At 37.5% G+C, this 13,441-nt stretch overlaps 1 protein-coding gene across 1 annotated transcript; it reads right to left on the bottom strand.

Moving 5' to 3' along the window:
- Positions 1–7,695: 7,695 nt before the first annotated feature.
- LOC137749549 (probable boron transporter 2) lies at positions 7,696–13,107 on the bottom strand. Its single transcript, XM_068489658.1, has 12 exons — positions 12,658–13,107; positions 12,411–12,493; positions 11,788–11,980; positions 11,497–11,635; positions 10,162–10,327; positions 9,881–10,047; positions 9,609–9,782; positions 9,425–9,520; positions 9,202–9,339; positions 8,726–9,048; positions 8,369–8,636; positions 7,696–8,216 (listed from the first exon to the last, which is right to left on the bottom strand). The coding sequence occupies exons 1-12, from the start codon at positions 12,759–12,761 to the stop codon at positions 7,926–7,928; spliced, it is 2,142 nt and encodes a 713-aa protein (XP_068345759.1). The 5' UTR covers positions 12,762–13,107; the 3' UTR covers positions 7,696–7,925.
- Between the last annotated feature and the right edge of the window lie 334 nt (positions 13,108–13,441).

Below are 13,441 nucleotides of genomic sequence, written 5' to 3'. Positions count from 1 at the left end.
AATATAATAAAACAAATAAAATAGAAAAACAAGAAAAAGAACTAGCTGACCCAGAGTCGAACTCGAGACCTGGAAGCATAGAAGAGGCTTTCCTTGCACGCACACACAAAGCCTCACGTGCAACCTTCACATGTCAAGTACCTTAGCATTCGCCTTTTTGAGCTGAGTGATCAGTTCGCATTTCTTATTTCGATCCACAGCTACAAACTGTCCACCTCGAGCCCAGAGCCGCGTGGGCTCTCAAACCTCTAGCCTCCAGATTTCAGAACCCAACCAAACCAAAAGCATCCAAGCTCATGCACCACTCCACTGCGATGTCCTCCTTCATCTTCTTGCTGTCTCCATCTCTCAGAAATCCAGCACCTCGAGCAGCAAAACCAACAGCCTGCTCAGATGAAACCGCAGATCGCATCCTGCTCTAGTCTGACACACTCACAGGTAGTTTTTATCCCCATCTCCGTTCGATTTTTGTCTCAAATGCTTAGATTAGGGAAAAATGAATGAAAATTGCCCAATGCATGTGTGTTTCCTGTGTTGTAGAGTTCGATCTGAAACTATGTTGACAATAGAGAGAAGGAGATGCAACCACCGAGCACAGATTTCAAATGCGGAAGAAATACAGACCATGGAAAAATCGAGACTCACGGATCCGCATTGAAAATGTATGCTTCTATATCCTTGCAACTATGTTTGATAAGAATCTGTGAATAAAAATTTGTATATGGTCTCAGTGCCTCAGTATGTTGAATTGGCTTGTTCGTCATGCATGCAGAGCTGAGATCTCTATAAATTCATCATGTCTTATTCTCTGTGCTGCTTGGATGTAATTATATTTTGAATAAAATACATATTCATGCTAAGGATCGTTTTAGCAAATGAAAATTGGCTACTAACAATCATAAAACACAAGGAATTTTATTGAAATAGAAAAATGATAGAAAACACCTTGAAAATACAAAGCATCAAAGCCTAGCTAAATTCTCCATGTATGTTCCCCCCTTCTAATGGCAAAAAAGTCTTATTTATATTACTAGAAAATAAAACCCTACTTTGAAAAGGTCTTAGAATAAAACTAGAAACATAATAAAATGATAAAACAGAAAATAAAATGTTTCCTGTTTAAACAAAAATTCGGAGTTCTCAGAAAATTAGTCTTTTACCGACCAAATCAACTCCGATTTGATCCCAAAAGGTCACTTTTGAAAACTGAAGATGTCCCCTACAAATCCTCAGGAGGAATCTTCTTCAAAATATGTCATCTTGACATCTAAAATACCCAAACGGTCCAAAAACGTCAATCTGGGAAAGTTGCGCGCTGGACCTTAATTTCATCATCATGGTCAAATGGCCTGGTAGAAAAATATGAAATTTTGACACAATCATCTTGAAAGGTACACAAACATCCTCCAATTGGAATCACTCCAAAATTCATATGTTTGAATACTTTTTGCTTCAGAAGAAGTCGAATGTCCTACATTGAAAATATATAACAAAGTATCAAAATTTTACCAAAATAACCAATAAATTAAGGGAAGTGTTATTTGCACTTCAAAAATCTCATTCTATACTCCTCACAAGTGTATTTTTCTTTCCTAATATAGAAAATTTGGAATGTAGAATGAGATTTTTGGAGTGCTAATAACAATTTCCTAAATTAATACTAAGATTAGGGTAAAATATATGGTAAAATATGGACTCATCAACTCTAGTAGTATTTTTTCTTTTCTCAATTTTGACTCTAGTAGTATTGAACTGATGTGCTTAAATGTTGTTGACAATGGAGAGGTTCACGGTGGAGGACGGGAAAAAGATTGTACGGGACACTGGGAGGAGAGATGGAAATATGAGGAAAAGTGGTTGTTTGCCGCTGATTTATGAAATTAAATCAGGGACATGTGTTTTTTAGACAAATCGGGTTCAAACCGGGTCAGTCTTGATATATAATTATATATAAGGATTCATTTATAATCATATATGCTATTCAGATCATCAGATCTAACTTGTAAATCCATATTTGATAAGCATCGAATTTTTATCGAATCTATTATAAGCCTTAAAACAATAATATATCACTATAAACTTCTTATTTTCTTATATTATATAATTTTTAATTAGAATTTTTCATGATGAATAATAAGAAAAGTAGATTTTACGGTGCCTTATTAAAATAGGGAGACGTTGAATACGGTCCTTAACTATTAATGTTCTTTGATTGAAACTTTGTTGGTTTTTATTTTTTTAATTGAAATCTCTGACATTAATGTAATAATATTTTTTATGTAGGTTTTATATTTTTAAATTAAAAATTGAAATTTGTAGTTATTTATATTGATGAGATTTTAAATAAAACCCATAATTTGTGAGATTAAATTAGAGGATAAATTTTACTCTTCAGTATATTGTACATATATAAACATGGGTACATTCATCAAAATTAACCAAAAAATTATTGTACCAAAACATAGGTACATTTTTCAAACTACAAAAAAAAAAAAAAAAAAAAAAAAAAAATTTACAGATGTGACATCCCACATCGCCCAGGGGAGTGATCCTTAAATGTATATTCTCATCCCTACCTAGCACGAGGCCTTTTGGGAGCTCACTGGCTTCGGGTTCCGTAGGAACTCCGAAGTTAAGCGAGAAAGGGGCTAGAGCACTCCCAGGATGGGTGACCCACTGGGAAGTTGCTCGTGAGTTCCCAAAAACAAAACCGTGAGGGAATGGTAAGCCCAAAGCGGACAATATCGTGCTACGGTGGTGGAGCGGGCTCGGGAAGTGATCCGCCCGGGCCGGGATGTGACAATTTGGTATCAGAGCCAATCCCTGGCCGGAAATGTGCCGACGAGGACGTCGGGCCCCCAAGGGGGGTGGATTGTGACATCCCACATCGCCCAGGGGAGTGATCCTTAAATGTATATTCTCATCCCTACCTAGCACGAGGCCTTTTGGGAGCTCACTGGCTTCGGGTTCCGTAGGAACTCCGAAGTTAAGCGAGAAAGGGGCTAGAGCACTCCCAGGATGGGTGACCCACTGGGAAGTTGCTCGTGAGTTCCCAAAAACAAAACCGTGAGGGAATGGTAAGCCCAAAGCGGACAATATCGTGCTACGGTGGTGGAGCGGGCCCGGGAAGTGATCCGCCCGGGCTGGGATGTGACAACAGATATCAGGCTTAATAACATTATTAAATTTCTTCGATTAAACTTGACATGAATACATTCTCAAATCAATGAAATAGAATGTACTCATATAATTTAGAAAAATAGATTAGAAAACAATTGACTTAATTTTATATAAAAAAAATGAGTACATTTAATATTAAAAAAGGGTACATTTTACATATAACAAATTGGTGTATTTATGAATGGGTACATTTAAAATTAAAAAAAAAAATTGAAAAATGATATGAATGGGTACATTTAAGATTAAAAAATTGAAAATCTTTTTACAAAAAAATTAATGGGTACAAACTTATTTCTAATTTTATTTATTTTGGCAATTTTTAATTGAAAATTAACGAGGACTTTAAGAAGGGTTGAGTATTAAAAATCTAAATCAATTACTAATTTTTATTTTAAAATTATATAACTGACATGTAAATTTATTAATATTTACATTAATGTTTAGGGACTTCGATTAAAATCTGATAACTTATAAGGTCTCAATCAATAAACATTAGCAACTAGGGTGTAACGTCCCGTCCCTAATTTTCCATGTAATTTCTCCCCGAGTGTGTAAAGTGACGTGGACGTGATTGTGCAACTTTAAATTATTGTCCTCGTTATCATAATTAAGTTGTACTTGTTGTTATGATCGCGTGAGCGTGAATAAGACCCGAATCGGATTTGTAATGAAAAAGTTACGTTAGCAACGAGTAAAGTTGTACACACGTGCGATAATTATTTAGTACTGGAAACTACTATTTCAGATAGGATCCGTTAGATTTCGTCTAATTACGATTGTACAAATCCTATCTGTTTTCTTCTTTAAAATTGGACCCGTGCCCTCAAATCCCTCACCACCAATCAATTTCACTCCTCAATTCTCTCACCCAACCAGACAACTTCCCTCACTTTTCCACCAATCAGAAAAGCTATCATTCTTTCTTTCTCATCTTTTTCCTCTTTCTCACTTGTACCTCCCTCTTCTCTGCAACTACAAGGACCTTCATTAAACACTCACATATCAAAATTAAAAATACCACCATTGTGATATTTTCATCCTTACGAACCCAACCATACAAACCGATCTTGAAGTGGTTGAGTTTTGACTCGTCAACTCGGAAGCTCCGACATGATCCCGACCGAGTTATGACGTTTTGAAGGTTGTGGAAGCATCTACACAACTCCCTGGAGTCCCTAGGCTAAGTTTGGAGTGGAGACAACATCGAGAAGCACGGTTTCAAGGAGTCGAGTTTTAAGCTGAGACTTGCGAGGCTTTTTTAGGCCATTTTCCGTCCATTTTTGGGCTTTTGAAAGGTGAGAACTCCTCAAGAGCTTCATTTCCATATATAGTTGGTTAAAAATGGTTGAAAAATGAAGAAGTTATGCAAGTTTTAAAATTTTCCAGAAACCGGCGAAACCAGATAGCGGCGGACGAAGAGGATCACCGGAAAGAACGAAGAATATTCTATCAAAGTTGACAGATTATTCTAACGGCATTAGGTTCCATTAATATATTTAACTGAATATTCTGTCAACTTTGACGGAATATTCCCTGTCTTCTGTCAGTCTCTGCCAGATGCGTGTAGCCGTGGGTTGGGCGGTGTTTGAAGGAGCGTCTGGCCTCTAGCCGACGAGTGGTTGGTATGTGCAAGTCCGTGACTTCGAGTAGAATATTTTCGTATATTTAAACCTTCCGTTTGAGCAAGCTATGGAGAGTTTTTCCTAACTTTTTCGTATATGTGTTATTTAATTAATTATTATTAGTTGTTTCGCATATAGGGGAGACTTACCCCTAGGACGTTCGAGGACAAGCGAGGCTAGGGAGCTACGATCCATCGACGTATTAGTGACTAAGCATTTTGTTTTCGTGTGTATATATATATGTACACACACACACACACACACACATATATATATATATATAAATGGTTTCGACAAATGCTTTAAATTGATTTATGCATATTATGCCATGATTTATTTAATTTTAAAATGCTGTTATGTGGTTGAGATTTATATATTGTCAAGGCATATTCATATACATTTTACCTGCTCATCAATTTTGTACTATTGTGAAATGCTAAAATAATCTTACGAGATGCGCAGGTAAGTTCAGGTAAGGTTATTATGTTGACTAGAATTATTGCATCATTATGGCATGCATGCATTCATATAGTTTGCTCATCATTGCTGCACCCCTGTGTTAGTGCTCGCCCCGGGTTAGGGCAAGTCCTTCGTGTGTATGTTCACCTCTGCATTGCACGCTTGCCTTGGATCTAAGTAGTTGTCAGTCCTGTCGTACATGTCGCATTATGTGACTCCGACTCGTAGGTGACCGCGATTATCACCAATCTTCACGTGATCGTAGCACTAGAGCGTAGATTATTACACCCAGTCCTGTCGTATAGGTCGCATTAGGCAACTTCGACTTGTTTACTAGTATAGATTAATTGAACACCTAATTTTATTTATATTACTGTTGAGACATTATGGTGTAGCATACTACTTGATTACATTTGATTTCATACCTATACGTAATATAATTTTCTAGAAACTATACATGTTTTACAGTGATGAGCTAGTATGTTCAGAAAATAACTGTGTTTTATAAACCTTTATTTTTGTGCCCACTCACCCTTCTGTTTTTCGTCCCTCCAGGTCCTAGATAGCTAACCTGTGACATCCCACATCGCCCAGGGGAGTGATCCTTATGGGGGCGTTTGTTTGCCCTCACTAACTCGGACTGGACTGGACTGGACTAGCTATTAGTCCAATACTGTGTTTGTTCCATGCTGTGACTAACATTAATGAGACTAAAGGGGACTAGCATGGACAAAACCCTTCACTAAGAGGTCTTAGTGAGACTCCCCAATAACCATGGGACTAGCTAAGACTATCCTCTATTTCTCGCCCTTGTCATGCTCAACGACCACTCCTGACAGACTCTTCGTCATCGCTGATCACCTAGATCAATCATTAACTTCCCGACTCTCTTTCAGATCCATTTCATAACCAACTTTCATATAAAATATACCAAATTGAAGCTGGGAGTGACAAGATTACGATTTTACTTGAATCGAGGCCAAAATGTGGTCGAATGTGGCTGGAAAATGGCCTGGAAGTCTCAGCCTGTTTGGGCTTCTTCAAATCCATGACAAATTCGAGCATACAAAGCTAAGATCTCGGTCCAGGGATGGTGATGAATTTTTTGGCAGTGCTAACTTCATCCAATTTAATGAGGGTTGGCCAAAAAACACATCGGGAAACCTGCAACTCGTCGGGAAAATTGGAGCCGTGAGGTTCCGTTCGAACAACGCATAGCTAGAGAGGGAGGGAGGACAGAGAAATAGAGACTGGAATCAATAAGGAGTTTGACCAAGAATGAGAAAGAGACATGAATTGAGAGGTCTGAGAGGAAAAAACGAGGGAGAGGGTGGGACGATGAGAGAAGAGGAAAAGAGTGGGACGGAAATGGTAGGAAAAGATGGAGAAAAAGATAAGATCATAATAAAATATTAATAATTTATATATTAAATAAAATAATATTAGAATTTGTTGTTATCCAGCTTCTTAGTCCAATACTGCACCAAACGCTTCATTAAGTTAGTCCAGTTTAGTCTAGTCTAAGCCAGTCCAGCTTAGTCCTTGAAGCTAATCCAGTCCGAGATAGTCCGGCGCAACAAACGCCCCCTATATGTATATCTCATCCCTACCTAGCACGAGGCCTTTTGGGAGCTCACTGGTTTCGGGTTCCGTAGGAACTCCAAAGTTAAGCGAGAAGGGGGCTAGAGCAATCCCATGATGGGTGACCCACTGGGAAGTTGCTCGTGAGTTCCCAAAAACAAAACCGTGAGGGTGTAGTCGGGGCCCAAAGCGGACAATATCGTGCTACGGTGGTGGAGTGGGCCCGGGAAGTGGTCCGCCCCGGGCCGGGATGTGACATAACCTACCCTGTGGCGTGCCAGTATTAGCAACGATTCTAACATATTCCTGTTTAAATGTAGGGGACTTTTCCTGGTTGTGTACTAAGTACTTAATTAGTTTTGTCTGCACTGCTTATGTTATCTATACTCTGAACAATTGTAGTTTATGGGTTCTACCCACTACTGCGCATTCACTTTATTAGTTTAAATAAGTTCTAGCTTTGGTTTTAATTTATTCACATTTTTACATCACTTCCACTTTTGGTTATGTCACATTCCGATGACGATCAACATGCCTCGACTCCAATCGGGATGTATCATGATGGCGGATGCTAATTTTTCCTAAAATTAATCACAATTCTCAAATATACCTACGTAAAGCCAAGTAACAAACACAATAATAATGTTGGTCTATTTCTATACCATAGAAAAAAAGTCCCAATAACTCAAAAAGAAAAAAACTATTAAAAGAAAGTAAAAGTTTCTCCTTGTTTACCTTATCAATTTGAAGTGAAGATTCTAAGATGGAGAGTTTGAGAGTTTTGTCTATCAAAAAAGAGAACCGATTAGAATAAATAAGGGTGTTTAGGATTTGGTGTTTGAGTCGATTGCCATCAGATAGAATACCTTCACTATATAAATAATGTTTACTAGAAATAAGCACAATGCTAATGTGTTATGATTACAAAGGTAAACTTTTGGAAGACAAAAGAAGGAAAATGTTTCTTTACAAATAAGCAAAGCAAAACAAAACAAAGTGAAATAGTGGAAAGAAAAATGATGAAACCCGTCTATATATTCTTAACAGAAGGGAAAAACACACAGCTATTATGATATTGTGTTGTTAGCTGTTACTAGGACTCTTCCCAAGAGTAGAAGAAGAGCCAGGGGTCCTTGGACTGTGTGACCCTCTTCCGCCAGAATGAGGACTTCGCTCTCCTCTTAGCCCACTTATGCGAGGACTAAAGGTCGGGTGTGGACTCGCAAGGATTTCAGGGGCATTTGCCGGTGTTGAAGTAGAGCTTGTGATCTTTGGACTGCTGACATGCTTAAACTCACCCCGGCTTCTGGTCATAACTTCGTCTAATATTTCTGCATCCCCTGCGCAGGAAGCTCCAGCTCCCAGCTCTGTCTCCTGTTTCATTCCAAGTACATTGAACACAACATTAATATTGGTTCGCATTTGACTAATGTATTAAAATTCATCAACTATAAATAAGATGGTGCCTGTCATGTTATGTCGTCATACATTTATATGAAGAAAAAAAAAAGGAAAGTGAATTTTACTGTTGCTAGGTTATATGTTAAAGCCGGAGCCTCTTCGTACTCTGCTGCATCCAAGTCCTGAAGGTGTGCTCCTTTGAAAAACTTGGGGAGTATGTATTGCCTCACAGGAACCAAGAGCATGATCATCATTGGAAACATAACCCCAGCAATTGGAACCCAAGTAAGCCCAAAACATACAAGCAAGTACAGAGTTTGGAAAATTGTGAACATCGCGATTGACTTGAAAGGCACAGTTTCTACAAAAGTGGCGTGATTATCCTCAAGGACTCTGCAGGATAATGAAATGCCATATATGAGGAGGAAGTAAGCTTAAACATGTATGAAATAAGTGAAAGAAGATTTGATTTGAAGGTTTACTTGAATCTTCTACTTGGAGCTGTAAAAAGCAAACAGATCCTTTCCCAAAATTGGTTACCGGGTAAGCTTTCAATGGCCATGAAGGCAAAGTATCCCCAAAGGACTGAAGTTGGGATCCTTTTGAGGATAGGCATGGCTGCAACACATCCCCCCACCAATACCGCTTGAAGCAGGTTACTGAGACGCTGCTCCTTCACCTCAACCGGCAATAAATCATCAATCTCTTTCTCAATATCAAATACTGTCTCATCAACTGGTGCATCAATATGATTTCCCATACTTGAAGCTGCCTGGATGGTTGATTCTTTTAATTCATTCAGTCCCTGCAATACAAAAGTGTGTCAATTAAAGCATGATGATCACCTGGTAATTAATGTCATCAAATGTTCTAAACTACGACCTTGCCATTGCAAATCAAAGCCACAGGTTTAATATATCAAAAAACTTGAAAATCAAAATATATATTCTTGTCATACTCGAGATGAGGCCTCCTGGTAAACCAAAGGCGTCTGCATTTGTCGATAGGCATCTTGCATATTTCCATACAGTTGTCCCAAGCTAGAATTATTTCTCATACTTGTGCGTGCCGTTGCTACGAGTCGATTACGAAGCAACTGCACAAGTAAACATCATTACGATTAAAAGGGTGCAATTAAAGAAAAAAAAAGGTAAGATAAAGAAAAGGTTTTGTGTGATTACCTGGTGTTTAAGAGTAGCTAAACTCTTTGTATGCATTGGAGACTGTGGGATGACTCCATTTGATGGAGGAATTCCAAGCAGACCACACATTAAAGTCTGCCATGAAAAAGCAAGAGAGTTATATAGGATTACTTGCGGAAAAGGAAAAGTTGAATGCGAGGAAGGATCAATTTGCTTTGCCTACCAGAAACCCCAAAAGAAGCAAGTCATAATGGTAAGAAGATGGCTTTCTTAAATTGAACTCTTTCTGCTGAGATAGTTGGGATGCTACACTGTGATCAAAATAGTAAAGCACTGCAATCATCGTTGCTGGAATGAAAGCTCCGATGATATAGAGAACCGGAACATTGAGCATGTCCTGCGATATGATTCCAAGTATAAACCAGTAAACTATCAGCTTAATTCATCTTCTTAATCTACCGACACTAATTACAGAATTTAATTAGGTAGACATGCCTTAATGACAGTCCAATTGTCATATGCGCCAGGCGACCATGGATTTGGGCTAAAAAGGCGCCTTGGGATGCCATGTGGAACACTACTAGTTGGAATGTAAGACACACCAGTCCACACCAGAACCATAAGTGGCACACCATAGTCTGCTACAAAGCTTCTTAGCCAACCTGCAACGCCGAAAAGCACCGCATTACATAAAATCAAACTACATTCTATATATACATGCTACTTTCATAATCCACAGGGGAGGGGAAATTAGTGGCACATCAGGTTAGTCTTACCAGTGCCATAGCGCCATGACCTTGCTTTCCTGCTTTTTAATGCAGTGAGAAGAAGGCCAAATGACAACACCAAAGCAAACATTCCATTTGCAAACCTCCATGAAGGTATAAATTGTAGTAGACTAGTATCTTCTCTTTCTGGTAAGCGAAACTCATCCACAAGTCCCTACAAAATCAAACCACCAAAAATTGCCCAGTTCAAGTTTTCATTTTTCATGTTTTTCAAGGACATTAGTGTTTTTAGCTTTAACTAATCATTCCGCACTCCTTCAATTTTTTTTTTTTTTTTTAACATTTGTGAGAATGGAAATATGGCTATTTTGGAGTGTGAATAATAGTAGTTGCCGGTACACTATTTGATAACCACTTTGTAGTTTTTAGTTTTGAGTTTGTGGTTTGAAATGAAGAGAGAATACAATGAAGAAGTGAGGGGATGAATAAGGATTGAAGAAGGGTGGTGGGAAGAATGTGAAAGAAGTGTATATAAAATGGAAACCAACATGAAAACAAAAATCCAAAAATAGAAAGAACTTTAAGCAGGTGTTATTTTCTTGATGACAAACAATATTCTATTATGATCTAAACTAAAGAAAGATGAAAGAGTTAGAATTTGGAACGTAGTGGGTTGAAGAAGAATGCCCAAACTCCAGACAATTCCTATGCAAGCATGTGTTCTTATTATCATTTCTAGGGTTCATTTTGTATAATTTCATGTGCATTTCTCCTCCTCTCTTCCACCACTCCCCTCTACATTCTGATTCGTCTATCCTTCCATCTATTTTCTCTCTATATCTAGTGAGAGAAAATAAAAGTAAATATAAAAAATAAAATAAACATGAAATAAACCTTACAATTTTTTTAATACTAGACTCAAAATACATAAATTAAAATAAGAAGTGGCGGTGGAAAGAGTTAAGGATGCATGCTGAAATGGGGGAGAAGTAGAACCAAAAAAATGATATGCATTTGTTTATTTACTATTTCTTTTTTGGGAGTAATTTTGCTTACCACCCAAAATTTGATGCATGCTCATCATACACCTAACCATTTAACACGTGTTATTTTACTTAACCTTGGTTATTTAAAAAAAAAACATTTAATATGAAAATTAACTATAATTAAATAAAAAAACACATGACAAATAATTAAATATACAGTGAACATGCACCAAGTTACCAAAAATGCTCCATTTCTTTTGTCAACCAAACTGTGGACTGACATTTGTAATATTCTAAGGTTCATCATGTGATCAAAACATTATTGAGTATAGAATAATAATAATAATATTTACAATAATAATAATAATATTGATAAGAGGGCAAGAGGAAACCATACTTTAATGGCTTGCTGCATGAAGAGCATAGCGATTAGCAGACCAAACAACTCCCCAGCCACTCTTGTAAACCTATTTATTATGGAACAAGCACCTAATATGGCAAATAAGAACAGTAACCCAGCTGTCCATACACATACCCTACAAAATTTCAATATTCCCCACAAATTGGGGTTAGTCAAACAGCTTCAAAGAAATATTAATTAGGCAAATTCATGGAACTGGAACAAAAACACACATGAGAAGAGAATTCAAACTCGAGAGCTTTAAAACAATTAGGGATAAAGGCTTACCATGCGGACCATGCTAGAAAGAGCTTTGGACCCAAGTCTGCACGTTCTTTGGCAAAATTGAACATGAAGGTGTACATGATTACAGTAGGCTCGGCCACACCCAATATCAGCAAGGGTTGACCTCCGACGATGGAGTGTATGATCCCACAAACTGCCGTCGATACTAAGGTTTGCACTGCTGTCAAAACTCCATCTGCAAACAGTAATTTAATTAGAGCATCTCCAAAAAAGATGTTAAAGTGTCTAAATCAGGATTAACAATAAAAAGATAACAACAATATTTTTCAACCGAAAAATCAAATCGATCCAAGTAAAATATGGTGATCGAACAGGCTAGCTGAAGATTCAAGTAAACTATCTTGAAAAGTGAAACCTTTAGAGAACAACAAGTAATATTGTATCATTGTGCCTTTCAGGTTAAAAAGGAGTCATTAATGTTGTGAAGAAATCTAATATTGCACTTATAGCAAAAGGTTTTAAATTCGACGCATGATAAGAATATTTAACTATGACGAATTCATTGTGATTTAATCAAATTGTTACCCTAAATATTGAAAGAAGTAAAAATAAATAAATAAATTCAAGACTTGGAGTTGGAGCAGTTGATGAGTTGCAAAAAATACCAGTACTTCGCTCCAGTTGTTCACCAAATGAAATGACTGGGATTGCAGAAGCAAAAAATATGTAGGTGGTAGGAGCCAAAATCCTGAAAACCCCAATATCAACATGAATTTGCATTTGATTCAACATTAAGGCAAAAAAAGTACGATATTGCATGAGTTGACGGAGAAATTTTTTCATGTAGCAAGAATGCGGTAAGGTACACCAAGTATCATATAAGTGGAGAGAAGTTTTAAATATAGTATATACCTGAATCCAGCTTTAAAGCCCCCAGTCCAGTCTTCCTTGTAGCACTTCAATCTTCCTCTGAGGTCATTCTTGATTCCCTGCAAGGGCACAAATGTCTCTTCCATGCTTCTGTCTCTGATGCCTGATTGGTTCCACTTAATTCTTTGAGAAAAATATAGATAGCCTCCGTCACTGAAAAATTGCTAACAGTTTGCAGCAAGCAGGGTGCAAGAGATTGCCATAATTTGAAGAACTAGCAATCAAGGTAACCACCTAAAGTTACATGGTCTGGGATTTTTTACCAGATTCAATCAATGCGGTGTGGAGAGAAATGCAAGGAGGGTGGACCAAATGGGGAAATTAGAAAAAGCTAGCAAAGCAGAGTTAGTAGTGGCAGTATTTTGGAAGAGAGAACTAATTTGAGATGACAGAAGTGGTTTGGGATGTCTAAATATATAAGATTCACAAAAGGGTTTGAAAATGCCATGTTGTAGCGGTTTTTTCTTCAATTTATTATGTTTCAAGTTCAAAAAATAAAAGAAAAAGTTGACGAGGGCAGACAGAATTCGGGTCAGAAGGGAAGAATGGAGGTTAATCTCGCTGTCAATACGTAGGAAAAGAGTATACAATCATAGAGACAGTTAATCTCCCACACTTCTCTACTTCTCTTGTTTTGTTTATGTCATCTCACCGCCACCACATTGTCTTTGGGCTTGGAGGTCCTAATAATAATATTCTTCTTTTTTCGTTGCAAAACAATCATGCATATTAATAATATTTTCAACACTATTCATCGTACTCAACT

Source organism: Pyrus communis, chromosome 11, assembly GCF_963583255.1.
Source record: "Pyrus communis chromosome 11, drPyrComm1.1, whole genome shotgun sequence".
Taxonomy (NCBI): Eukaryota; Viridiplantae; Streptophyta; class Magnoliopsida; order Rosales; family Rosaceae; genus Pyrus; species Pyrus communis.
This window is presented reverse-complemented; position numbering and strand designations above follow the sequence as displayed.

Coding starts and splice junctions, on each gene's coding strand:
- LOC137749549 (XM_068489658.1), bottom strand. CDS start 12,761: ATGGAAGAGACATTTGTGCCCTTGCAGGGAATCAAGAATGACCTCAGA. Junction 12,494..12,657: donor GGCTTTAAAGCTGGATTCAG/GTATATACTATA, acceptor TGGGGTTTTCAG/GATTTTGGCTCCTACCACCT. Junction 9,521..9,608: donor TGCTTCTTTTGGGGTTTCTG/GTAGGCAAAGCA, acceptor TTTTCATGGCAG/ACTTTAATGTGTGGTCTGCT.